General features: G+C 42.1%; 1 protein-coding gene across 2 annotated transcripts; it reads left to right on the top strand.

Annotated features, from left to right (window-relative positions):
• The first annotated feature begins 11,067 nt into the window (after window positions 1-11,067).
• SMARCD1 (SWI/SNF related BAF chromatin remodeling complex subunit D1) lies at window positions 11,068-27,384 on the top strand. Of its 2 annotated transcripts, none has more exons than XM_070740533.1 (13): window positions 11,068-11,304; window positions 12,282-12,469; window positions 13,538-13,580; window positions 13,664-13,786; window positions 15,937-16,059; window positions 17,970-18,086; window positions 19,692-19,793; window positions 21,235-21,396; window positions 21,480-21,577; window positions 22,068-22,203; window positions 25,076-25,198; window positions 25,402-25,503; window positions 25,947-27,384. In XM_070740533.1, exons 1-13 carry the CDS (start codon window positions 11,137-11,139, stop codon window positions 25,998-26,000), a joined length of 1,539 nt encoding a protein of 512 aa, XP_070596634.1. In that variant the 5' UTR covers window positions 11,068-11,136; the 3' UTR covers window positions 26,001-27,384. The 2 variants fall into 2 exon arrangements, with proteins under 2 accessions (XP_070596634.1, XP_070596635.1); XM_070740534.1 differs by lacking the exon at window positions 11,068-11,304 and adding an exon at window positions 11,360-11,607.
• Window positions 27,385-27,431: the final 47 nt, after the last annotated feature.

Below are 27,431 nucleotides of genomic sequence, written 5' to 3'. Positions count from 1 at the left end.
AGACTGTTTCTGTGGCATTCTGTTTGTAGAGGCTACTTATCTATCACCAGGAAGTGCTGCCTCAGTTCTCTTCCCCTCTCCCTCCTCTGACTCTGCGCTGTGGGGAGACCAACAGTCGTAGCCTTCCCCTGGAGCAAGACTGCAACTGAACTGAGAGCGCCACTTCCATAGGATGTGCCGTCATCCGCTCATCTCATCCAACGGGCAGCTTCTCATCCGACCAGGCCTGGACTCTGCTCTTCTTTGAGCCCTTGCCTCTTCCATCCGTCATCCCAGTCCTCTCATGAGAAAGGCAGGTAGCAAAGCTGTTCCAAAGGTTGACAACATTCGCATGATAGAGCTGCCTGGGCCCCTTCTGTGCATGTTATTAGGAAAGATGTGACAATTCTTAAGTTAGTCAGGTTCAAGAGACAAGCCTGCCATTTCACAGAATCCTCCGTAATGTACAAAAAGAGATTGTTTCCAAAGAGGTCATGCTTCAGGATCTGTAGCTGCTAATAGGAGAAGAAGAAAGCAATGCACCTGTCTCTTATTTTGGGCTTCCCTCTTTATTTCCCACAGTAACAGGGAAACATCTAGGGTAGTCCTTGCAGGCAGAAACAACACACCAACATTATTTTGGCTGGCAGAAACTTAGCGCTCGCTTTAGCAAGGAAGAACAGAAAGGATTTTTAGGGCAACAACAAGGGTAGCTTGCTTCTAGCACAGTGCGGAAGCGACATTGCCCCTTAGTTTTCATGGGAAGAAATAGTCCCTTATCACCATCAGCCAAGATTTCGTACGTAAGGATTAAGATGCCACTCTGAACATACACAGAGGGTCTCCAGGCAAAATGCATACAAATGATGCAAGGCATTTCTTTATTATGCATCATCAGCATACCGGCAAAATAAAAGAACAGAGTAAAAGAATCTTCGGAGAGGTGCGGCATACAAGTCTAATAAATTATTATTAATTATTATTATTATTATGGGAAGACGTTTCTCTGGAATATGTTGTCAAGTCAAAGACTCCCCGTTTTCCCCTAAAGAAACTTCCAAGTCCTATTTTATAACAATCACTATTCCAAATCCAACCACAGTCAACTAGTTGTTTCAGCCATTTAGCCATGATACCGTCAAGCCAAGATGAATGGTTTGTATTGGGAAGGAGCATTTGCCGGCTGGGAATGATGGTGGGCATTCTAGTAAAGCCAAGGGTCGGGGAGGGTGGCACGAGTTTCCCTTTTTTTGTAGCAATTCCTTTTGCCTTGTCTTAAATCTCCCATACAACCTGTCCATAGTGCCTGATACTTCTCCACCTGAGAAAGGCAAAGACATCGGAATGGAGGTTTAATTTCCCTCCCTCCCCCCCCCAATTCCCGAATAGGCACCATTTCAATCCACATTAAGAGCCTGGATGTGTGGTCTTGTGATGGTAGGCCGCAGTAGGTCGCAGCCTACTCAAGAGACCGACATCACCATCAGTGAATGAAGGGTTGTCTTAACATTTGCTTCTCCAAAAAAATGAACTGACTTGACCTTGTCTTGTAAGTGTTCCACTTACTGTATTCCGAGCCATCCTGGTACAAAGTCTTTCAGAATTTATAATAGGGTGTAGTTTGATAAGAATGAAAATCAGAAACAGCTGTGTCTTCCTTACCATAACCTTTAAGATTTACTTCTGGTAGCGATGTGGTTAATATACGCTATTCTCCGCTTTTGTTAATTCAACCACTCTCCAAGGAGCCCAAATCAACAAAGCTGTCCAAACTGTGATAAATACCCCCTGGGATCTGAACAGGCTAAGTTTGGGGAGAAATCTTTTTTTAAAAAAATCAGAAAAGTAAGGGATCATCTGTACCCATGAATGATGCATGTCCAGCCTTGCTAAGTAACAGGAGATGAAGTCTACACTTTTTCTGTGCTTCATGAGCGTACAAGTATAAAGAGAAATAGGAAACAAATGACCTTTTGATTACATTAAGGGGATTAATTCCAAGAACTGAGGAAGAAATACGCTTCTGTGTATTTCCAGGTGTCCATTCACAACACCAAAGGATCTCGGTGGCCCTTGGACTTCCCACCCTCTCTGCCATAAAAACAAACTGTATTTAAACTGCCTCTAAGACTCAAAGCTGCCAGATGGGGAGAAGCCCATGGATACTAGGTTTCCCTCCCTCCCACTTTTAGAGGAACTCATTCCCCCTTTCAGCCTGGGTCACACACAGGGCATCTAGTGCCTGCCCTAGTCTTTGGCACATCCAGCCTCCTTTTCTTAATATTATTAACTTAGACCTGCTTCATGTGCAGCACCCAGGGCCAAAGTTCTCCTTATCTTTAAGAGCTTTTGCAATACAATTGCTCTTTTTTAAAGCTTTATTTTACTTGGATCCTGATCATTCCAGAATTGAATGTATTTGTTCATTGGGTGGGCTGTTGTGTAACAGATTTCCCAAAGATATTATAATCTGCCACGGCCAATATTCCCCTCGCAAAATTTTCTAAAGTGTTATTTGCCCAAAAGCATTTTGTTTATTCTGTGGTTTTTATTGGCGCCATTGTGTTTTACTGCTTGAAAACTTTTGAAGATAGGGCTCACATTTTGACCTTCTGTCTCCCATTTGTCTATCCATTTTTAATATTTCATGCTCATGTTATATTTCTTATATATAAAATATGATTATATACAGTATATACATATATATATATATACACAGACACACAGACATGTGTGTATATGTATATATAAATACATATACACACTCAAACACATACCTGCACATATGTCATGTCTATGTATATATCCATTCAGTAGCATCAAAAGCCTTGATATTGTGCCATTATAACTTTTTTTTCCAAACTACCAATCTCTGAATGCCTTCAAATGTATAAAATGTTGAATTCTTTCTGGTATATGTACTATGTACACAATTTCATAGGAAGCACAAGAAGAAGAAAAACGCATTGTATATCAAAACTTGCTCCTCTTAACAATGATATAAAGGACAAAATCAACCCCTGGAGACTCGGCCTTTTCCTATTTCACTTTTCTGCAATCTTTCTTTTTTCTGTGTTCTCCTTTCTTTTTTCTTTCTTTCTCTTTCTCTCTCTTTCTCTTTTTCTTCATGTTTTGATATCTTCCAACATAGGAACATCTAGAAGAGAGATGAAAAAGTCAAAATGGCCCCAGCAACTGTTCAATCAAATTCCTATCCCATTTTTGTGTACCACATAAAAGAGTCAGACATTGTGACTTCTCCATCCCAGCAGATAACTCTGCTGTGACAGAACCATACTAATTTAAGGTGGTGAGATCAACAAGTAAAACCAAGATAATAGCAGGTTTTTTTTAAAGGCAACAATTGTGGTCAAAATATATAAAATGCTGGAACTATCCAGCAACGAAGCAGAATAGCCTTCATTCAAATGGTATTAGGTAAGTTTTTTAACTTTGATTAATTTATGTACCATGCTCAAACTACTTTAACCATGTTTACTGAATACGTCAGAATTCATGCAACACAGACATTAACCATATTTTACAAACCAGAAACCATAATGGCTGCTCTCAGAAAATGTAAAGCACAATATTGCTTAGTGTAATGTAGGAACATTGTCTTTCACTATATGTATTTGTATGTGTCTGGATGCATGAATAGATTTCAGCGTATAATATGTGAAATTACTTTAGATACACCTGAACAATGCCGCCTTCATCTATATATGTTGTCGGTCAAAACAAAAGAGTTATTTGGAATGCTTGGACACTCATTACTATTTTAACTTCATAGTTCTTGCTCACAGAATTACAAACACATAAACTGCAAAGTTGCACTATAGATGCATTGAGCTGGTTTCTTTTTTATAAGTATCATCATCTTAAGAGAAGATGGCAGAATATTTTTTTTTAAATGAACCACAGAAATATTTAGGAAAACATCTGTCATTTTTTTAAGAACAGTTGTACAAGTCATCAGCAAAACCTTTGAAACACAAACTAACCATCACATTTTAGCTTAAATGTGTTGTGCAAATTCAACCCAAGTCATTAATTTATCATTCAGATCATGTTATTCAGAAAAACACAATAAGTAAATTATGATAATTTTATGTATGTCCTGTGCATATACAACCATAGGACTACATATTAGTAATACCAATACCAATCAGTACCAATATATGGGAACATGAATGGAAAGAGATCATTTCACCCATATTTGGAACACTTCATGGTGTCATCTGGTCATTGTGGAAAACAAAATGCTGTCCTGAATAAATCTGATTCAACATAGATTTTATTATGTACCCTGTTGTTTTGGAAGTTGATGCTAATGTCATCCTTTTAGGACACAACTGTATTTTTATTATTAAATGTCACTACAGTTCTGTAAGTGGAATGTTTGTATGTTGCTGGCATAGGACATAACTGCAGAAAAATCACATTTAGACTGCCCAGTAGTGGCAATCGCCATTTATATATCAACTGATATCATTAATGACTTTACTTTGTCCTCTGAATCTTCATTGTAATTTGCCACTCAGCATTAATTGTCCCACTTGGGTTAATAGCATGGAAATAAGATGGCTAATTACAGCTATAGAACACACACAGGATAATGTAACCAGGATCGGAACAGTGGGGGAGCTTTCTTTAACCTAATGCCAACTATACAGGCCGAGAATGTTAGGATTTGTTTTTCTCAACACCTATGATTGGAATAGTGAAATGGATATAATAAATAGACCTCATAAGGTTCCTGAAATTCCTCCAATTTTAATAGCTTGCCTATCACAGCTAAAACCAGATAATCTTGAGTCTGCTGTCAATCTGAACTATGATGATGACCTAAATTTAGGTCATGGCACCTCATATTATTACTGGTATTCCTTGTGCTCTTCAGAAAGAGGTTTCAGAACCATGACTCAGATTTGGTCAGATGCTTCAAACAAACCAAGTACGCTTACCATGGAGGCTGATTATGTAAACTGTTAGGCTCTAGACTAGTGTTACAAATGGACAATGAAGTGGCATAGGTGCTGACACTAAAATTTTGATACGGCATATCCTCAATACCTAGTGATACTAAGTCAATATATTGCCCTTTTCATGCATAAGCTGTTAATTAAAGCTGCACCTTTTTATCTTAGTCAGTTATTAAGTTGCTTCCTCATTTGCTTAAAAGTTTTGCTTTTTCTGAGAAAAGGAAAATGCAAATCTGGAATTCTTCCTTTTTCATATTCCAAAAGCGATTCAGTTAGAAATTTGCTGGGGGTGGGTTTTCTGTCCTGTTTATGACTTTTATATTATATGCTTATGCTGTTTATACTTCAGGCCATTATTTTCAAAGGACTGATTTCTACTTCTCATTTGCTGTATGTTTGAGCAAATAAAATAACCTAGCAGTGCTGTCCTATCGTACACAGTTGAATGGAGAAAATATTTTGCTAATAAAACAGTCTGAGGACAGTGAAAATATCTGATCTCTAGATGTTGTAGTTTGCCTACATTTACAACTTACCCCTAGCATTGGCCACATTAGCTAAGATTGATGGAAACTAAACCCCAATAACATCTGGAGTGCCATATATGTTTTACTTCTGCACATATAAAGGCTGTGGAAATCACAATCAAAGGTGACATTAAGAGAAGCTATTGCTCTAGTTAACATATAAATGGGATTAAGAATAGCCACTGTTCCTTCCATTCAATGAGACTGAAAGGCATTTTTAACATTTCTTTCTATATGCATAACAAATATTTATGTTCATTTTGAAACATAAATATGGAATGAGATTTTTAAAAAGCTAAACCTGCAATCTTATGAACTCTTGTTTGCCTTAAATCCTAATCCCTCAACAGTAGAACTTTCCTCTTATGCATAAACTCATATTTCACATGTTCTAACAAATGGTAACTTTCAGGCAAAATTATCCTATCCAGAATTTAAATCAAAACTACACCTTGCAAGACGTATATAAGTATGTAAGAAGTATATATACAATACTAAAAAAAAAGCCAACCCAAGAGCAAAATCTGATTATCCCATATGCTCCTACTCTACATTCAAACCTTCTCTAATCCTGGATCAACTTTCGGGTATGCTAAAGCAGAGAGAATTAAAAGCTTTTAAGCATGACCAGGATATTTCTTATATTTACAGATTTGGAAAAAATATATCAGTTGTGTTTCAACCAGAGTTTTTTTTTAAAAAAAGAGACACAAATAATTTGCTGTATTTTCACATGGTGGTAGTCCATATGACCACTAAAGAACTGCTAAAGAAACTTACAAAATGGAAAGCACAAGGCAAATGGTTTATATCAATGCATTCTTTTTAACATGTTTAGCCAGTCAGTCATTTTAGTCATTATTTCAGGAGCACTTACGTTAAGGCACAATGCAGTGGTCCCTCGATTTTCGCGGGTTCAAACTTCGCGAAAAGCCTATACCACGGTTTTTCAAAAATATTAATTAAAAAATACTTTGCGGGTTTTTTCCCTATACCACGGTTTTTCCCACCCGACGACGTCATATGTCATCGCCAAACTTTCGTCCGCCTTTAATAAATATTTTTTTAAATACTTTAATAAAGAAACATGGTGAGTAATAATCTAAATGATTGCTAAGGGAATGGGAAATTGTAATTTAGGGGTTTAAAGTGTTAAGGGAAGGCTTGGGATACTGTTCATAGCCAAAAATAGTGTATTTACTTCCGCATCTCTACTTCGCGGAAATTCAACTTTCGCGGGTGGTCTCGGAACGCAACCCCCCCGAAAATCAAGGGAACACTGTATATACAATCATAAAATAACAATTCCTACATTGTGCCATTACAAATTAGATTATGTATTCCATATAGCATCTGAAGCAGCATCACTGTAAAACGTTTGCGGAAAAGTAACATGAAACAAGGGTCTTTAAATTCCATGAAAGTTTTAAATTGATGGGTTCACATGTACACATTCCAGAAGACCCTTGTGCTGTAGGGCAGCTACATAATGAGCCTATTTCTCATGTTGCAACCTGATTTCACTCCACCGCCAGCAACTTTCTTCTAAAAGCAATTTATACAGTGAAGATGTTTGCACATACAATGTCCCTCTCAAAGACAAATGCCTTCCTAGATGTGGGCTGGAAAACAAATGTTGCAGGGAATCTCAGCAGTTTCAAAGTTGCATATTTGCCTTTCATTTTGTTCCGAGAAAAACTGACAAACAGCCATTTCAAGGGTTTCTTTACTGGTTTCAACAGCTAGGAGAGAGAGAAAAGGAAGCAGCTACGGTAATTGTAGAAAAATGAGGGGGGTTTTATCTATAGCCTCTACCTGGCCAGAGGACTTGGGGAAAAAAGATGGCTTTTCAAGTATATTAGGTTTGTGTGTTGTTTTAATCTTGATTTCTCCATGGTCATCCTTGATTATCTGCTGGAAGGCAGATAATCTTGCATCAGGTTCTAGTTCCCCTTTCAATTCTAATCATAAATGCCTAAGCTAAGCATTCCTGATGTATGTGTGGCATCTTTATGAAAAATCACTGAAGATATGAAAATTGCCAGGCACAAATACTGCAGCCAACTGTGCTATGAAGATAATATGTGCAACAGCTTGTGCAGACTAGATAAACTGTGACAAATATGTTAATTCAATTCATACTTATTTGCACAGAGAAATGTGCCAGAAAGTTCGCATCTATGTTGACCTCTATTTACATGCATTTCCAACCTGACAGGGGAGCCAGCTGCCTAAGTTTATCCCATACCCCATTCACGTTTTACAAAATATGAGAAAAGAGAGGGGGAAAAGGAAACAGAAGCAGGAATAAGCAGTAGACAAATCTATCAGTCTATCAGTTATGAATGCTTGACTTAGTTGCAGCAACAGAATAGAAGCTAAGGTGACTGGCGCAAAAATCCTCAGAGGAAATGGTTAAATCATTACATAAATAAGAATAGAAACATTTTTTTGACTTAACCACAAATTATGCTGCTCCAGAACCCAACAATCTGTTCTACAGTTCAACGTTGCCTAACCATGTGCCTTCGAAATATGTTGGAGTACCAATCCCATCAACCTCAATCAAGAAGGCACTGTTTAGAGAAAAATGCTGCAACTCACGTGGATAGGGAAGATGCAAGTATATGCACCGAAATAGTAATGTTGGTCTCCCTAAACTGCCCTTGACAGATGACAACAAAAAGCAAATATTTAACAAATGTTCAAACCAAAAACGCAATGTGGCAGTATTGTAAGGAGGTGGAAATAAAAGTTGAAGAGTTACAAAAGAACTACGGTATGTTACAGCAGGATCTGATCACATGTAATTTTCATGAAGAAGGCAGGCAACAGACATAGGATGCAAGGACTCTGAGTTTGTTATCTATGTATATTGTCTGTTCGTGCATTTTAGATTCACTGAAGGTAAATTACAACGGAAAGCGCCATTTGTACACTTCAATAAAAATATAAATGCAACCCACTGTCTGCCTTGTGTATGTGACCTGTCACTAAAGATCTTAGTGTTTGAGAGTATTCTGGCAGAGCAGACTACAATGAGAGAGAGGATGGCATTCTTCTGGTATGTGTGTGTAAATGCATCATGACATGTCAAATATGTTCAACGTGCCAAAAAAGGATAAGGATACCCAATGGGCTTTATTTATCTGGATTATTGGGATCTATAAATCAGTCCAAATTAAAGAAAACAAATACCCATGTTGATTGCTATCAAAATTCACAATTGGATAGTATTTTTATTGAGAACTGTCCCACAAAGCACACAAGCTTTCAAGTTTTCCAAAGCTCTTCATCAAGCAAAGAATCAAAAGGTTGGAGATTATAAGGATGATTTAAATTTAGGCCAGTTTGTGGCCACAAAGCCTGTATGTTGTGGTTGGATCACAGCCAGCTCTTTTAATCACAGACTGACTGAGTCCATCTGAGCATCATAGGCCATGTGGCTATCAGAGGAATCTGATAGTGAGGGTGAGGAAGGGATAGAGATCAAGGGTCCTGCATAGAATATAGAACACCCAGATATGGCTTTGTCTGGGTCTGATGATGAGGGGGAGATCCACAATCTCCCTATTTTAGATGCACAGGTGAGAAGAATGCATGGGAGACAACAACAGTTACGCAGACCCGGAGGAAGACCTTGAATACTGCTGTAAGCAGTGTGTAATCACATGGTTTAAAAGGGGAGGAGACTGGGAAGTTCCCTTTGCAGGGAATCAACCTTTATACCTACAAGAGGGAAAGAGTAAGTTCAGAGATTTTCCCCTCTCAAATATTGCTACAGTTTGGAAAAAATATAGTTTTGAGAAGTCTGTGAGTATTTCTGCTTCAGCCAAGCTAGTCTTTAAGTTACAACTCTGTTTTGGAACATTCTTTATCAGTTTTGCTGCTTGCTTTGAATTTTGGCAGTCGACGGACATTCTTTGCTTTAATTTGAGGTTTTGAACGAGTTTTCTTATACTACTATTATACTTCCCAACTCTGTCTAAGTATTAATGGGGATTTAATTGCTGACTGGTCATTGACTCAGACAGAACAGTTAGAATTCACATTAAAAGAATCTGGCAGCTGTGCAGACATCTTAAAGCAAAAAGCTAAATTTCATAAAGCATGTTATACAGGTATATCATTGACTTATAACAGTTCATTGAGTGACCATTCAAAGTTACAAAATAACTAAAAGAAGTGCTTTATGACAATTTTTCATACTTATGACCCTTGCAGCGCCCCCATGATCATGTGATTAAAATTCAGATGCTTGCCAACTGACTCACATTTATGACCATTGCAGTGTCCGGGGGTCATGTGATCACCTTTTATGACTTTCTGGCAAGCAAATTCAATGGGAAAGCCAGACTTACTTAACAACTGTGCTACTACTTTAACAACTGCAGTGATTCATTTAACAACTGTGGCAAGAAAAGTCATAAAACGGTGCAAAAATCGTTTAATGCCTCATTTAGCAACAAAAATGTCTGGCTCAGTTGTGATCATAAGTCAAGAACTATAGGTAACTGTATTTTTAGTGGAGTGTTTAAATCTGTCCCAACAAACCTACTTTTTCAAAGAAAAGGAACCCCACTGAAATGCGAGGGTGCATACACCTTTTGCTTCCGCAATCCCCAAAATATAGTTTTGATTTTAGCTTGTTGCTAAATCTGTTGTAATACATGACTTTTTTTTTACTTTTGTCACTGCGGCATTTAGCCTTTCCAAAAACCGGTTCCTATTAATAGCTTAAAATTAACTTAAGGGTTTTAGCACAAACTGAGAAACTGCAGGAAATACTTTAGTAAGAGTAGTTGATGCATGGAACTCACTACCTGACTCTGTAGTTTCATCCTCTAACTCCCAACTTTACCCCTAGACTCTCCACTGTTGACCTCTCCCGATTCCTAAGAGGTCAATATGGCATGTACATAAGTGCACCAGTGTGCCTTCCGTCCGGGCCTAATGTTTCTATTTTACTAGTATCATGTATATAAATATTGTTATATCTTTGTACACCACCATTGTATTGACAAAACAATAAAATAAATAAAAATAAAAATAAATAAATAAATATAATAAAATAAGAATCCATGTACAGGACGCTGGGCATTAATGGATCCATCACTAATGGATTAGTCTCAATGGCAGGACGTTTATTTATTTATTTAATTAATTTGTCAAACATGTATAGGATAGTAGTAATTTGTATACACAACGTAACTAAAAAGTAACGATAAAGAGGACAATGGGACAGTAGGGCAGGGACGGCAGGCACAGTGGTGCGCTTATGCACGCCCCTTCTTCTCTGGATTTAATTTAACCGAATTAAGCCAGTTCCAAAAAGTCTATAGTTTTAGCTATGCACTTCCAGTAGCGGAACTGAGATTCTCTGAATTGAGCGCGCTCCCCTTTATTTGATAAAAAAAAAGGAAGCCACTCTCAAGCCAGATTCGCCTCTTAGCCTTTTCCAGCACACCAGTGAAGCACGAGACACACAGCGCGCCTCCCCTTGCGATTCCCTCCTTCCCCGCCAAGCCGAATCCGGCGACGCTCTGTCTCCCGCAAGGACCGCGCGTCTATGATAAAGCCTTACTAAATCATCCCAAGCCCACATCCGCCCTCCGCCTTGCTTTTGTACGGCCGAGGGAGGGAAGATGGCGGCGCGGGCGGGTTTCCAGGCTGTAGCTCCGAGCGGTGGCGGCAGTGGAGCCGGCCCTGGAGCGGGACCGCTAGGACAAGGGACGCCGGGGCCTCCCGTGCGGATGGGCCCGGCTCCCGGACAAGGAATGTACCGCTCCCCATTGCCCGGCGCTGCATACCCGGTACCGGTCCGGCCCGGCTGAAAAAAGGGGGAAAAAAAGACAGGGGGCGGTCCTTGGCGTGGGGCGGAGCTCTAAGGCCAGGCGTGAGCGCGAGATGCTTCTCTGCCACTGAGGGGGCTGGTGGTGGTCGAGGGGGGGAGGGGGGAGGCGGCTCAGCTGCAGTGGGCGGGGCTCCGGAGGGGGAGACGAGGAGGAGGAGAGCCATTCCTAAAAGATGGAGGACGGGAGGCGGCTGCTGCTGCTGAAAGGGAGATTCGCGGCATAAAAATAATAATATATTGACCAAATAGAGGGACTATGGGGGTGAGGCTGCAAGGGCGAAAGGCGAGGAGAGAGTTCGGGGGGCTGCGGGCGTTCGGGAGGGACCGCCTGGCTTTGCGGTTGGGCGGAGGAAAAGAAAGGAATGTGAGAATGGACCTAGAGGGTTGGGGGCGGGGAAGACATTGTGTGGCTCGGGGGGTTAATGGTGGGTTGAACATCTAGGATGCGAAGAATTTCTGAGGACAAGAAACACCCCTTGGTTTTGTCCTTGCATATCTTCCTCCTATTCAAACATCAGAAATATAATAATATTGAGAAAGGGGTGTAAAACTGCGTAGCTTACCAAGATCCAATTTTGGGGGGGGGGGAGAAATCAGAAGGTGATGGCAATAATACACTTTTTCCTGAATTATATACTCATGAAGGCAGGAGTTGCATGGCTATATCCTTCTCAAATCCGAAAGACAGGGTTTTTTTAAAGATATATTTTCCAACAAATACATTATTTATTGGGGAGTGGGAATACTGAACCTTTTAGGCGATTTTTTTTAAAAAAAGAACATTATTTCAGGATTCTTTTCAAAGGTACAGACAGGGATTTCAGTTGCTGAACTGATACATGCTTAAAAGCAAGGATGCTCTTTGATTCCGTTGCAGCTGAGAACAGAATTTGAGTTTTCTGGCATGGCAACAGTCAATTTTGTTTCTTTTCTTAGCGCCCTGGAATGTTGCCTGGTAGCCGCATGACTCCTCAAGGACCTGCAATGGGACCTCCGGGCTATGGTGGTAGCCCTTCTGTCCGACCTGGGATGGCTCAATCAGGAATGGACCAGTCTCGCAAAAGGCCAGCTCCTCAGCAGATTCAGCAGGTTCAGCAACAGTCAGTGCAAAACCGAAATCACAAGTAAGATTCCTCTTTTTCTTTTATAAGCATCCTAGCATTCAGGAATATAAGTGTTCTGTTTTAAACCAGAAGGTTTTTCAATAGTACTTTGGTTCTCAACTGCTTTAAAACTGATAGAATTTGTTACTCAATTCATTTTGGTGCAAAAATTTTGTTCTGGTACTAATTTTTTGTTTGGTACTTAATTCACAAGCTAGAACATTTTGATGTCGGCTGCCTTATGACACATTAGTTCTTATGGAAATAATTTTTTTGGCACTCATTATTTTTGGTACTCTTTGCGCCTCCAAGAACCAATTAGCAATGGGTACCAAAGTACCACTGAATCACCTTTGAGATATCATCCTTAACTCCATTGAATTCTGCAAATGAAATTAGAGAATTGTCATTAAAGGCAATTTAAATGAGAAATGCAGTGTATAAAAAGAGATGTTTTAGCTGCATCCATACTGACAGACATTTTAAGCAATCTTCCAGCAATGCTGGTTCACACTACTTTCATCAAGCTGAAGAAACTGAAAACAAAGTTTAATGTAATCTAAATATCAATATATTGACATAATTCCTTCCCCTATTCATCCTGAGCAACCTATCCATTCATATTGTAATTTGCACAGAGCTCTCTCTGTGTTTCATGTGGTTTGTGCAGATGGTCTGCATTGTGTTATTTAATTTGAAATCCAAAATAACCCAGAGTCATCTTAGTGTTTTCTGTCACTTACAGATCTTGGTGTGTTCAAGACAGTTAAGCCTCTGCACTATACAGATGTAAAATGATTTCCTCTATTAACATGCTATCCAAATTCTGTAGTTCTACACACATTTCTTAAAGAGCAGTTTCACTTTAAATCAGTGAAGATTTCTTCTTTGTTGATATACTTAAGGTTCCTTCTTCAGGAAAACTTCCCAATATGGCAAAAACAACAACAACCAAATGCATGTTTTCTTATATGCCTAAAACAATCTTAGTTTTAGCAGAATTTTTCTTAAATGCAAAATGAACAAGGATGTTCTTAAATATGTATCAAGAATTGATACTTACTGTGCAATCTTTATGTCTTTGTCCAGTGCCAAGAAAAAAAAGATGGCAGACAAAATTCTACCTCAGCGGGTGAGTGAAATTTTGGATGTTTGGTCTGGCAGTTACAGATGGTATAATGGCTGTGCTTATTGACTGGCTGCATTGAATTCTAGATCCGGGAATTAGTACCCGAGTCTCAGGCATACATGGATTTGTTGGCATTTGAAAGAAAGCTGGACCAGACTATTATGCGGAAACGGTTGGATATTCAGGAGGCTTTGAAAAGGCCAATTAAGGTAAGGAGGAAGGGTGCATGTTTTTGAAACTCACTTATCAATACTTAGTTTTCCTAAAAAAGCCTAACTAAATTTACTGGCTAAATTAACTTTTTGATTGAATGAACCACAATACTTGGGTTCATTATGAAATGCTCGGAATCTGACAAGTATTCTAAATGTGCAACATGCTTCCAGAATATTCAAAATTCTCCCATTTTAATAGTCCAGTTGGGGATTGGAATGTTGCATGACAATGTTTTGCATATTCCTAAATTACACCATGCACCTAAGATACAATCTTACAGATCACAAATGTGGGTTCACCATGCTAAGATCAACAAATCACATGATTTGCATGATATGTGAACTAGGGACATATGCATAGTGGTGGCAATTATGAGGCCCTGTGCTCCATTTATCCCAAGTCTTTTAAAAAATGTATATACCACATTTTTCGTACTATAAGACACACCTAGATTTATAGGAGGAAAAGAAGAAAAAAAAGTTTTGGGGCTCTATGCGTTGAGTTTTCACCTTCCCTGGCTCCCAGAAGCACTCTGCTGTGCTCTGCACGTCCTGATCTTGCCAAAAATGGAGCACTGCAGGGTGCTTCTGGAGGCATGTTCAAGAGCCCCAAAACAGGCCAGTTTCTGGTGAAAATTGGCCCATTTTTGGCAAAAATAGGACATGTGGACCACTGCAGAGTGCTTCTGGGGGCCATGGACAAAAATGATGCATTGGGGGTTCGGGAGTCCAAAAATGAGCCCATTTTGGCAAAAACGGTACATGCAGAGCATTGCAGAGTGCTTCTGGGAGCCAGGGAAGGTGAAAACTCGATGCACAGAGGGTTCAGGGTGCCAAAAACAGGCCCATATTTGGTCTATGACATACCACAATTTTCACCCACTTTTGGGGGGAAGTGCATCTTATGCTCCAAAAAATATAGTAAACACTTGAAAACAATAGTCATAGTGAGAAGTGTTGCAGGAGGACAGTGGGAGTGAGAAGCTACTCTAATTAATAACCCATCTCTTGAGGCAGCTGTGGCCTCAGCATCACTGCCATCTCCATTACCACCTCCATTGCCTGTTGGGGAATGGATACTTTGTTTTGACAGTGCTGAGAGGGAAGACGTGCATCACAGGCTCTGGGCAGTGATAGCAGAAATAAATATCTGGAGATACTTCCTTCTTTTCTTTCATCCATCCTCCATAGCTGCAGCCTGGAGGAGGGGATCAGCTTCTACAGTGCCCCATTGAGAAGTAATTTGTTTGTGGCCCAGAGAACTTTATTATTCTGCCAGTATGCAGCTTGCTGCTATGGAGACCCAACAATAGGCATGTCAAGGTTCTTTATTATTCTCCCAGCATAATCTATATCTGCAAAAATAGCAAGTTTTTTGCTTCATACTTTTGCAGATAGCAGTAAGTAATGAGGTTTCACAACAGGCAGTAAAATGTGTAGCAATTTTTAGGCTTCCTCTGATTCAGTTTCTTCTACTGAATAGATTGTGGCTGCTACAAACACAAGATGCATAGATCTCTGATACTTTCAACTTTACTAAACTGCTATTTTCTGATGCATCCATAGTTTCTTTTCTATCAGTTTTCTGAATTACTTCCTCTCTTAGCCTTTTATTATCTAATATCTTGTTCCCTTAACCCCAGTACAACTTCTCTCTTACATCTGGGCAATTAGCAGCCTTAAGATTGCCTGCAGTCCTTAGTTTTACCTTAAAAGACCTTTGGAAGCAATTACTTCAGACTTTTGAGGAGACTGAACTGTCCTTCAATCTGCCTTGTGGGTAGTTGGAAGCAAAGAAAACAAAAAGGAGTCACACATACACAAAATCCCTCTGTGGTTTTCAGCCCATCTGTTATTAGCATGCAATCCCTGACAGATGGCCTGCAAAAGCCTTCTTTTGATATGCAGAGTAGTATCTTTCACTTCTTGACCCAAGCTTGCTAATTTCTTAGGCATTGTTTCTGTTGCTTCTTCCTGGACATCTTTATGTTGTAGAAATGCCTTAGAAAAAGATATGTATATTGCTCAGATACAGATATTTGTGAGGATACAAATACTGATATTTGGAAGGATGAGGGAATAATACTAGCAATCTCAAAGGTTGATTCTCATTTTCACATCTGTGGGATTCTGTTCCTTTTTAGCAAAAAAGAAAACTACGCATTTTCATCTCCAACACCTTTAATCCAGCCAAGTCAGATGCAGAAGATGGAGAAGGCACCGTAGCCTCATGGGAACTCCGAGTGGAAGGACGGCTACTGGAAGATGTGAGTGAGAAATGGAATTAACACCATCATGTATTCCTGTAAAGAATTTAGAAATGTGGCAGAGCTGAATTATTCATTTCTGATGGTCTTGGAACTGGATAAGATGGAGAGAGAACAGTACAGGCTTTAGTTAGGCAAGTGTTAAGAGCATGGCCAAAGAAACATTTTTGCACAAATTGTCATAAAATTTTCTGGAACAAGTAATTCCGCAAATTAGACCTTTCCGCAGTAAAAGTGTTCTTTGCTTTGTAGGCTTAAATGTTGCATTGTTCTAGTGATTTAGAGTTTCATTGTAGTAGAGCAGTGTTTCCCAACCTTTTTTGAGCCACGGCACATTATTCATATTTTCAAAATTCTGGGGAACACTGGGGGGGGCGGCGGGGGGGGGCTAAAGAAAAGTTTGGACAAAAAAAATCTCTTCCTCCATTTCACTCTATTTCTCCCTCCCTCTTTCTCTCCCTTCCTTCCCTTCTTTCTCTCTCTCCATCTTTCTTTCTTCCTCTCTTTTTTGCTCTCTTTCTCTCTCCCTCCTTCCCCCCTCTCTTTCTCTCTCTCTCTTGCTTTCTTTCTCTCTCATTCTCTCTCCCCTCCTTTTTCTCTCTCTCTCTTTCTCTCTCGTTGACCACGCCGGCAACAGAGAGAAAAAGAAAGTGAGAGAGTGGAGGGAGAGAGCCGGCGGCTGTTGTCTTCGCCTCTGCCAGTCGGCTCTGCAGGTAAGAGGCAGCAGCGATCAGCCCCCTCGCCCTCCCAGACATCCCCAGCGCCCAGCCACGCGCCGCCTCCCGTTAGCCCGGCTGACTTTTCCCTGCTGCCGTTTTCTCTTCATGGCGCAAAGCCACAGTCCCGGACTCCCGGATCGCTCGCTTCTCCAGCCAACAAGCCGGCTGCCGGAAAAGCATCTCACTTTTTCAATGCGCGGCGCTTTCCTGGGCAGATGGCTTTGCTGACCGGAGAAGCGAGCGATCCGGGAGTCCGGGACTGTGTGGCTTTGCGCCATGAAGAGAAAACGGCTCGGGCTGCAGGGAAAAGTCAGCCGTTTTCTCTTCATGGCGCAAAGCCACACAGTCCCGGACTCCCGGATTGCTCGCCCCAAGGCAGGAAGCGGTGGTGGAGGAGAGGGGGCAGATCGTGCCCCAAGACAGGAGGCGGCGGCGGCGGAGGAGAGGGGGCAGCTTACGGGGAACGGTGCTCGCAGCTGTCCCCCGGCTACTGCCAGATGCCGCTGTTTCCAGCGCTTTCCTGCTGGGCCCCAAAGAAGGATGGTGGGAAAAATGCGCGAATAATGAAGCTCTCCTTTTTCCCGCCTTCCTTCTTTGGGGCCCAGCAGGAGAGCGCCGGAAACAGCTGCATAGGGAAGTAGCCGGGGGACAGCTGCAAGTGGGAGCTCCAGGTCCGAGGCACCGGCGGTCCGGCAGCGCCCCGCCCAGCTGGAGCTTCCCTAGGCTTCGCGGCACACCTGGCTGTGTCGGCACACTGGTTGGGAAACGCTGTAGTAGAGGGATTAGATGTAAGAGCTTTTCCAAGCACTACTCTTAAACACTATTGGTTAGCGTATGGATGGCCTGATCCTTCTTCACTTCAGAAAACTCCCACATTATTCTGAAGTTTGCAGCTAGTTGGAGTGGAATTGATAAAGAGCATCTAATTTTTTGAAATAAGGAAAGATGTAAGAAATCTTATTTGGCCTTTCTTTATTGTAGAAATGGTCTATGGTGGGAAATTGGGCATATAAAATGTTAGAAATAAATGCAAAATGATGATCTGTGTTAGATATAATGTTATATATTCCCCTGGAGAAACATTGTGGTTCGTAGTTTGAGAGATTTCAATGCTGCTGGTAACTATATCTGTTGGCTATTGGTATTGTTGTCCATAAAATGATTTTTCTTCCCTTCTTTTTCATCCTGCAGTCTGCTCTCTCCAAGTATGATGCTACCAAGCAGAAGAGAAAATTCTCATCCTTCTTTAAATCTCTGGTGATTGAGCTAGACAAAGACCTCTATGGCCCAGATAATCACTTGGTGGAGGTAAGAGGTTTCATACTTTATAGCAGAGTTGTGCAGTATTTCTTGCCCCCAGGTGTTATGACAAGAAAAATGTGAGTGAGAAGGACAAGGACTATTTTTAATGCTTATGTTTAAAATTAAATTGTGAATAAGATGGTCTGCCAAGTATATATTCAATGCTTTTCTAGCCTTTAAAATTATACTTTGGTAGCATCTTTGGAGGGGATCTCAAGGAGGGGCAAAATTTAGAGAGCTGCATGCTGGATTTGGCCTCAAGTTATGCATTTCTCATACGGAGCAAAGATCACATATAAGAAAAGCCATTTATGTTTGTGCAGATCTTCCAATGTCCTTCTTTATCTTCTTATTATTTATTTATTACTTGGATTTGTATGCCGCCCCTCTCCGAAGACTCGGGGCGGCTCACAACATGTAAAAAGACAAATCATAAGTAATCAACAATTTAAAATTTTAAAGATTTAAAAAACCCCACAAACTAACAGACTCACACACAAGCATACCATATATAAATTCAACGTGCCCAGGGGGGGGGATGTTTCAATTCCCCCATGCCTGACGGCAAAGGTGGGTTTTAAGAAGTTTGCGGAAGGCAGGAAGAGTAGGGGCAGTTCTAATCTCCGGGGGGAGTTGGTTCCAGAGGGCCGGTGCCGCCACAGAGAAGGCTCTTCCCCTGGGGCCCGCCAGCCGACATTGCTTAGTTGACGGGACCCGGAGAAGGCCCACTCTGTGGGACCTAATTGGTCGCTGGGATTCGTGCGGCAGGAGGCGGTCTCGGAGATATTCTGGTCCAGTGCCATGAAGGGCTTTAAAGGTCATAACCAACACTTTGAATTGTGACCGGAAACTGATCGGCAACCAGTGCAGACTGCGGAGTGATGGTGAAACATGGGCATACCTGGGTAAGCCCATGACTGCTCTCGCAGCTGCATTCTGCACAATCTGGAGTTTCTCCCTTTGAAAGGGGTTCAAGGCAATATATCAGGATGTCAGCTTTCCTCTTTGCTGAGTGCTTTTCATCATGTGTTTACTTGTTTAAGTTTTATTTCATGGATTGGAATCCATCTCCTAGGCCAGGTGTCTGCAACCTTAAACACTCCAAGAGCCATTTGGACCCGTTTCCCACAGAAAATAAAACACTGGGAGCCACAAAACCTGGGTGGGTGTGGCCAACTTAATGTCACTCACTTCCACTAGTCACAGGACACTCCCAAGCCACATCTATCCAGTTGGTTATTAGGGCAGAGAACTAGTTGTTTAAAAACACCAGGAATCACAAAAACCTTTTGACAAAGCTCTCTCCTTCCCTCCCACTCCCCCATCTATATATCTTTCTCTCTCCCTTTTCTCTGCTCTGGCCATTTCTCCATCCTCCATCATCGCTTTTACCTTCTCAGGCCAGGCAAGGAGTGACTAGGGCAAAGGGTGGGGCCAGCCAGTGATGGGAACACTGAAGGAACTACAGCAGAGGCCCAAAGAGTATCATGCGGCTCTGGAGCCGCAGGTTGCTGACCCCTGTTTTAGGCAGTATTGGTTCTCATACATTTTGTTTCCTCATGGAATGCCTTCTCCTACTTCCTGGTTTTTTTTGTAATCTTTCCCTCCTAGTGGCATAGGACTGCTACAACCCAAGAGACCGATGGGTTCCAGGTGAAAAGGCCTGGCGATGTGAATGTGCGCTGCACTGTCCTCCTGATGTTGGACTACCAGGTAGGGGGCATTCCTTCTGGGGGCCAAAGGGGAGGATTCAGATTTTACCTCAAATTAAAATATTCATTAAAGCCATAGAGCAACATAAGGAAGGTGGGATTATAATTTTTTTTTTTAAACCCTAAAATTATACAATTTTTTTTTAAAAAAGTAAAAAATACATTTTAAAAATATGTATGTATATAAAAAAGGAGTAAAATAATGTAAAGTGAGCAGTAAAAACATTAGATAAATACAAGAAAACGTAAATGTTAACACAGTGGTACCTCTATTTAAGAACTTAATTCGTTCCGTGACCAGGTTCTTAAGTAGAAAAGTTTGTAAATAGGAGCAATTTTTCCCATAGGAATCAATGTAAAAGCAAATAATGTGTGCAAACCCATTAGGAAAGAAATAAAAGCTCGGAATTTGGGTGGGAGGAGGAAGAGGACAGTCGCTGCTGAAGGAAAAAGTTGAGGCGAGGAGAATTAAAAAAATCCAAAACTTTAAGGCTTAAAAATAAGAAAGGGACTTTGAGGCGGCAAGGAGGAGCACGTGCCTCCCATACACCCAACGCGAGGCTGCCTCCCATACACTACGCCAGAGAGAGAAACTCGGGCAAGAGGAGGGAACCTCCCGCTCCTTTGACCGAAAGGCGGCAGCGGCTGCTGCTGCTACCTGCTTCCCCTTCCTTCCCATGCTGAAGGGCTCCGCTCTCCTCTCATTTACTCACTTTGTAGCCGGTGCCTTTCCTTCACTGTGGTGACTCCTCGGGTTTGGCTGAAGCCAAGTTGATCCGGCCAGGGCAAAGTGCCCCATTTTGCCTTTCCGCGCCCAGATGCTCTGGGAGGCAACCTCACGCCGGGTGTATGGGAGGCAGCGCAAGGGAGTCACCACAGCGAAGTGGTTTATTCCCTCTCCAAGCACCCAGAGAAAAGAAAACACTGTTCGCTCTGGGCTGCCCAGAGGAAAGGGAGTGTTTCTTTTCTCTGGGTGCTGGCAGAGGTTTATTCCCTCTCCAAGCGCCCAGAAAAAGGGAAATGCTTTGTTCGCTCTGGACTGCCAAAGCCCCTTAAGCACCACTGAAAGGCTCCTTGGGCAGCCCAGAAAAGCCCGAGATGGCCAGGATTAAAGAGGGAATGGCGGGAAACTGGTTGGACCTTCATGTCGCTCTCAAATTTCCTGGGAAATTTTTCTGGGCTCGGGTTCTTAAGTAGAAAATGGTTCTTAAGAAGAGGCAAAAAATCTTGAACACCCGGTTCTTATCTAGAAAAGTTCTTAAGTAGAGGTGTTCTTAGGTAGAAGTACCACTGTATATGGCTAACTAATTCTGTTACTATACAAAATATTCTAAACTAACACTTTAAATATTAAGACTAGTTGCCTTCCCCCCACTCCCCAAAAAAGGAAACTATTCAAATGTTTACTCTTGCTCTTTTGAGTTTTTACTGTGTCTTTGCAGCCTCCCCAGTTCAAACTAGACCCACGTTTGGCTCGCCTCTTGGGAATTCACACCCAGACTCGCCCAGTGATCATCCAAGCTCTGTGGCAATACATCAAGACCCACAAGCTGCAGGACCCCCATGAGCGGGAGTATGTCATCTGTGATAAGTACCTCCAGCAGGTAAAAAGAAGGGTGTGGACCTAATCCTTGCTGTCATGCTGAAGCTTGGCTCTTTCTCAGTGAATTCTTCTTTGCACATACAGATATTTGAGTCTCAGCGAATGAAGTTCTCAGAGATCCCACAGAGGCTTCATGCACTGCTTATGCCTCCAGAGCCAATTATCATTAACCATGTCATCAGGTAAGCCGGGATGTTTGGGGGGGGGGGGTGCGTGAGACACTTGATGAGATGACTTAAGGCTGCCCACGAACACATGAAATATTCTTTCAGCTCTGCTGAATTTTGCAGTGTGCAAACAACTGCTCAATTGGATGCTTCCTATTTTCAGTATTACTTCCTGCTGCGAGTTATATCACAGGCTAGAATTTTAAAGTGTGATTCACTTTGGTCTTCCCAAAATAGTTACGTAACAAACTATTCAAACGTTGCCAGAAATGGAAACATTCTGGATCACTTTTTTAAAAAGGAAGGGGCGAAAGTAATTATCTGGCCAGACATTTGGCCACAGATGGAGAGAGATTTTGAAAGCATCGAAGAGCTGTCAAAAATGGAAACCTGTACATGATTAACACCATTGCCCCACATGCTCTGTGTTGGAGATGGGGTGTGGGGGATGCTTTACTGAACCAAGCTCTAAATCTATCATTTTCTCTCTTGTCTTGCTTCCCAGTGTTGATCCAAACGATCAGAAGAAAACTGCTTGCTATGACATTGATGTAGAAGTAGATGATACTTTGAAAACCCAAATGAATTCTTTCCTGCTTTCTACAGCCAGCCAGCAGGAGATAGCTGCACTGGATAACAAGGTGTGAATTTCTAGAAATGATTTTTTTTTTTGGGGGGGGGGGGGGGGCTAATCTTTCTCTGTGAGGGATGTCTGAGAAGTAACACTTCCTCTCCTCTACCTAGATTTCACTGTGTGGTTAGGTGTTACTTCAGTTCCTTAAATCGTTGCAATTCATTACAGTAACAAATAGTACCAAGGTTTGGTTAAAATGTTCAGGAATTTACTAAAGGAATCAAGAATAGGCCTTTGCGAATTTTTGATTGTAGTTTTTTTGTTCCTATAATATGAGGTTTGGCCCTATATAGGTCTCCTCGGAGCACATCCGGTGGACTTTGCCTCCAAGGGAAGTATACAGCAGAGATTGGCATCTTTTTTTCAGACAGCATTAGGAACAAATAATTTTTTGTTATATTCCCAGTGTAGCCTGTGAAAGTTAGGTCATTAACTTTTAGGCACGTGTATTGTAAATGTTAACATTAAAAGCTGTTGGATGTATGACTGTTAGAATATTCAAATGCTACCAGGAAGATGTATTTTATTTTTCACAATTTTGTGGTGGACATGCAGATTAACCTGGCTTTCTTTGGTTCCCGGCTGGCAGTGAGCTTTTCATTGCCTCTGGGAAGACTGCCCACTGACAGGCATTGAAGGGTGAAATGAAGCAGATTCCTAGCTGTAGGATTCTGACTCCAGGCAACAGTTGAAACATCCACTCCTTTATCCAGAACAGAAAGAGCTTATAAACAAGGGAGAATGTTACATATTTGGGTTGGCCCTGTAGTACAGTATTCTAGTCATAAAGCCCTTTTTTCTTAACCTGAATGTTCTCTGGGTTTGAAATTCTGTTGCATAAACTGAATAATTCTCGCTGTTAATATAGGACAATTGCCGTGTATAACTGCATAAAGTCATAGCTGTCACGTTATTCCACTTCTGGGTAATAGTTTTAAGTACTGTACTCAGCGTTCTTCATTTATGAAACTGAAATCATATATTTTTGATAATGTATATTCTTTTACTGATCAAGAAAAGATTGCCATGAGATGGTAATTAAAGTTATTTTGCTCTTGAATCTATAAAGCTAAAGAACAGTGTAATCTAGTGGTTGCATCAATGCAGTGATTCTGAATTATTTTCCTCCTCCCCCCCCCTCCCCGGAAGAGGTAAACATTTTGTCCCCATCGCCCCCCCAATTCTCCGCCAGGTCTGTAAATAGCATCAGTAGCAAGATTCAGCCCGAAACACAGCAAAGGAGCTGATCATCTGCTTTGGCGATGAAATAATAATAATAATAATAATAATAATAATAATAATAATCAAATAATTTCAACACCAGTGTTGTGCCAGCAAAACGGAAAGAGGAAAAGTTTTTAAAAAACAGCTTGTAGGCAAGAAACTGAGAATTATCTTTCCCCCCCACCAGCTGCTGCATTTCTCCCCCAACCTTGCACCCCCCCCCCTCCTCCCTGCTTGCCTTGTTTGTTTTATGGGTTGCAACCAGAGGCTTATTAGCTAAATGCCCTCCCCCTCCCAAATCTGTGTCTTTTATTTCACCACTGCTGGGGTCGCCTCTTCTTTCTAGCGACTTTTTCTTTTATTCAGTTAAGAACACCACCCTTCATTTATTCCTCCCTCCCCCCCCCTTCCCTCCACGCATCTGGGAATGAGTGTTTATTTTCTTCTCGGAGCTTGGGAAGAAGAATTCAGTGCAACGAGACCCCTGCCTTGGCTGCTTTCCCTCCCCCACAACACACACACATGCAAACACACCTCCTCCTCCCTCCCCACGACTCCAGGTCTGGGCTGGGGGCTGTTTCACTCAGTTCCAACTGCCTGTGCGCGTGTCTGTTCAGAGGAGAGTGCGAGCTTCCTGGGGGGCAGATTGGCTGACTCGAGTTTGCCAACCAGGCTGAGATGCCTGCGTGGCCGTCCCCTACTCTTCACCAAAAAATTCCTTTAAAAAGATGGCGGCCCCACTATTTGAGAAACATTGCATTAATGCAAGGAAGGAAAGAGAGAAGGTCGAGGCTAAAGAGACTGGTTGATTCCAGGTCAGGAGTTACGGAGTAACCATAAAAGTTTGTATCTCTGTAAAAGCAATAGCACATAGACTTATATACTGCTCCACAGAGCTTTACAGCCCTCTGTAAGCGGTTTGCAGAGTCTGCATATTGCCCCCAACATTCTGCATCCCCGTTTTACTGACCTCAGATGGATGGAAGGCTAAGTCAACCTTGAGTCTAGTGAGATTCGAATTCCTGGCAGTGAACAGTGAGTTAGCCCGCAATACTGCATTCCAACCACTCTGCCACCAGGGCTCATGAGTAGATGCAGATGTACTTCGATTAAGAGCCAGGGTAGCGCAGTGGTTAGAGTGCAGCACTGCAGGCTACTTCAGCTAACTGCTAGCTCTAGTTCAGCAGTTCAAATCTCACCCCAGGCTCAAGGTTGACTCAGCCTTCCATCCTTCCGAGGTGGGTAAAATGATGACCCAGATTGTTGAGGGCAATATGCTCGCTCTGTAAACCGCTTAGAGAGGGCTGTAAAAGCACTATGAAGCAGTATATGAATCTAAGTGCTATTGTTATTGAAAAAGTAAAGAAACTAAATAAATGAAGGGGAAGGGCCTGGGATGTATTGTAATCTTACTCCAGGTGCAATTTCCAAAATTAACTATTTAAACCAGTCACTGTGTCTGCACTCAGTAACTCACTTCAGCTAGTTCAGACCAGTTCTTAGAACTGGTAGTGCCAGCAGCAGAAGGCATGCGCAGAAGCATCGTGTGCAAACCGGTGGCAAAATTATTTACAACCCACCACTGACCCACTTCAATAGAGTATAACCCTATTCTTTTTTCAAATGTATTTGTGTGCAATATTTTTTCATCTCAGATCCACGAGACCATAGAAACCATTAACCAGTTAAAGACCCAGCGTGAATTTATGCTGAGCTTTGCCAGAGATCCCCAGGGTTTCATCAATGACTGGCTGCAGTCCCAGTGTCGAGACCTGAAGGTGAGATGCCTTTGAGGAGAAAACAGACATGGTGTGTAGGTTTTGGGGGGGGGGGTGAGAGAGAGAGAAATGGAACCCTTGCTGTATCTTCAGGGTTTTTTTAAAAAAAGAACAAAACATCTGCCAGAGGGGTAGAACTGGGAGCCAAGACAGGTATTTCAGGGAGAGCAAGTTGAGTAATTGGAGACTTTGCTCACCTTCAGGCTATGACGGATGTCGTTGGCAACCCAGAAGAAGAGCGCCGAGCTGAATTTTACTTCCAGCCCTGGGCCCAAGAAGCTGTATGCAGATATTTCTACTCTAAGGTAAAATGGATCACCATCCAGTGGGATCTCTGGAATAGGACCCAGCAGCTGGGTCGAGATCCTTCAGTCCTGCTGACTGGTGGGGTGGACAGATTTCCCTTTTCTGTTTCTGCAAACTGAATAGCAAATGGAGTCGAAAAGTCACCCCTTCCTGCTCCTAAACCTTGCCTCAGACTAAAGCAGGTTTCCAAACGTGTGGTCCTGCAGTGCCAATCCTTGGCTGAGTGGGCTGTGAACAGCGGGAGATTGACATAAATTCAAAAAGTGCTGGGTTGCAAGTTGGGGAAGGCTTGCCTTGATTGAGCTTCTGGCTGGCAGCCTAATGCTTGTTCCCAATGCTTGAAAATACCAGAGGCAGTTCTGTTCTGTTCTTTCGTTCGTTCGTTTGTTCGTTCTTTTTTACAACCTGTGCATAAAGATAGTCTGTCTTGCTTCCTTCACAGGTTCAGCAGAGAAGGCAAGAACTTGAACAAGCTCTGGGAATCCGCAATACCTAAAACCGGCAGGCCTCCCAACAGGCAGCATCTCTAATGGCTAGAAACACTGCAGGGATTCACTGCTCAGGCCTATACAATTCCTATTCCAGCACAGAACCTTCCACTAATTTCCAACCAACATCTTTTCTTTCCACTGATCCAATGGACTCCTCATTGGGGATGATGATGTTGGTACCCAGGCCAAAGTCTTGCATTTCAGCCTGGGTCTCCTTTTCTTTTTGAGCCTCACACTCCCCAGGTCCGGCTCAGCCTGAGGTTCTTCCAGACTTCCATTCAGAGCCTAGCGTGGCAGCCCAGGAAATCTTCCTCTCTCTCTCTCTCTCCCCAGGGACAGTCAGGTAGGCAGTTTCTATGCACGGCAGGACCCAGATTGAGATTTCTGGCCTCTCCTGGGGACAGACAGGTGGGAAGTCCAATATAAACCTGTCCGTTGGGAAGGAATGGACTCGCCCTACGCGTGGCCTTCAGGGAGCTGCAATCCAGGGTCACGATTTTTGTTCCAGCGTGGAGTGATTGGGGTTTTTTGTAAGGGGAGGAAATTACTGGCAGAGATACCAGGTAGTCATAGGCCACCTCCTTGGTCACAGTGAATATCCCAAGTTACTGCCTTCTGGGGGAGACAGCCTTGCTAATCCAACTCCTTCTCCCTTCCTTCTATTCTTCCCCTCCCACTCCCCAGCACTAATTCTTTGTATCTACAGTGCTCGGTAGGAGACTAGTTTCCTTCAGACTAGAGTTTATTCTCCTTTTGACTTCCTCACCTGACTGCACAGAGCAGGTTTCTGGGGCAAATGAAAAGGTGGGGAGCGGAGTTATGCACGCAGGTGTAACCAAGGCGTAACAGCGGAGAGGCACAGTAGGGATGCTTTCACATCTTTCTACTGGCTGGTTTTGGAAACTAATGCAGCTGGACAGGTCCCAGCTGCTTCTATTCTGACACTATCTGCAAGAATCAAGTTACTGACAAGCCCCCCCATCCTCTTCCATGTTGAAAATGAGGCTATGGACTGCTCTGAATTCAGGAACCTGTATGTGTGTGTGTATGAGTGTGTGTATGTGTGTATGCGCTCAAATGTCTACCTTCGGAGTGAGAGATTCTGATTTTTCAATCTTGTATTTGCTCTACAAAAGGCACCCTGCCATTCTGCTCCTCCTTGCTTTGTGATCCTGGAGAATAAGAACCCTGGTTCCTTAGGTGGCTCTCAGGGCAAGTATACGTGAACTAAACTCCGACATCTATCTTTGCAGATTTCTTAAATTTCTCCTTATGCTTTGCATTCTGTGGTTTTCTCTTCTTCCCCCTTTTCTTCCTTGGACCAATTTTTTTTGTACTGTATCCTTTTAGATGTCACCCCATTTTAATAAAAGCTGCCTCTGAATGAAAGTATTTTCTCTCTCCATCCTTTTGTAATATAGCACTGTCTTTTTTTT

This window comes from Erythrolamprus reginae, chromosome 2, assembly GCF_031021105.1.
Source record: "Erythrolamprus reginae isolate rEryReg1 chromosome 2, rEryReg1.hap1, whole genome shotgun sequence".
Classification (NCBI taxonomy): domain Eukaryota; kingdom Metazoa; phylum Chordata; class Lepidosauria; order Squamata; family Dipsadidae; genus Erythrolamprus; species Erythrolamprus reginae.
The sequence above is the reverse complement of the archived record's forward strand: the minus strand, read 5'-3'. Positions and strand labels throughout refer to the sequence as shown.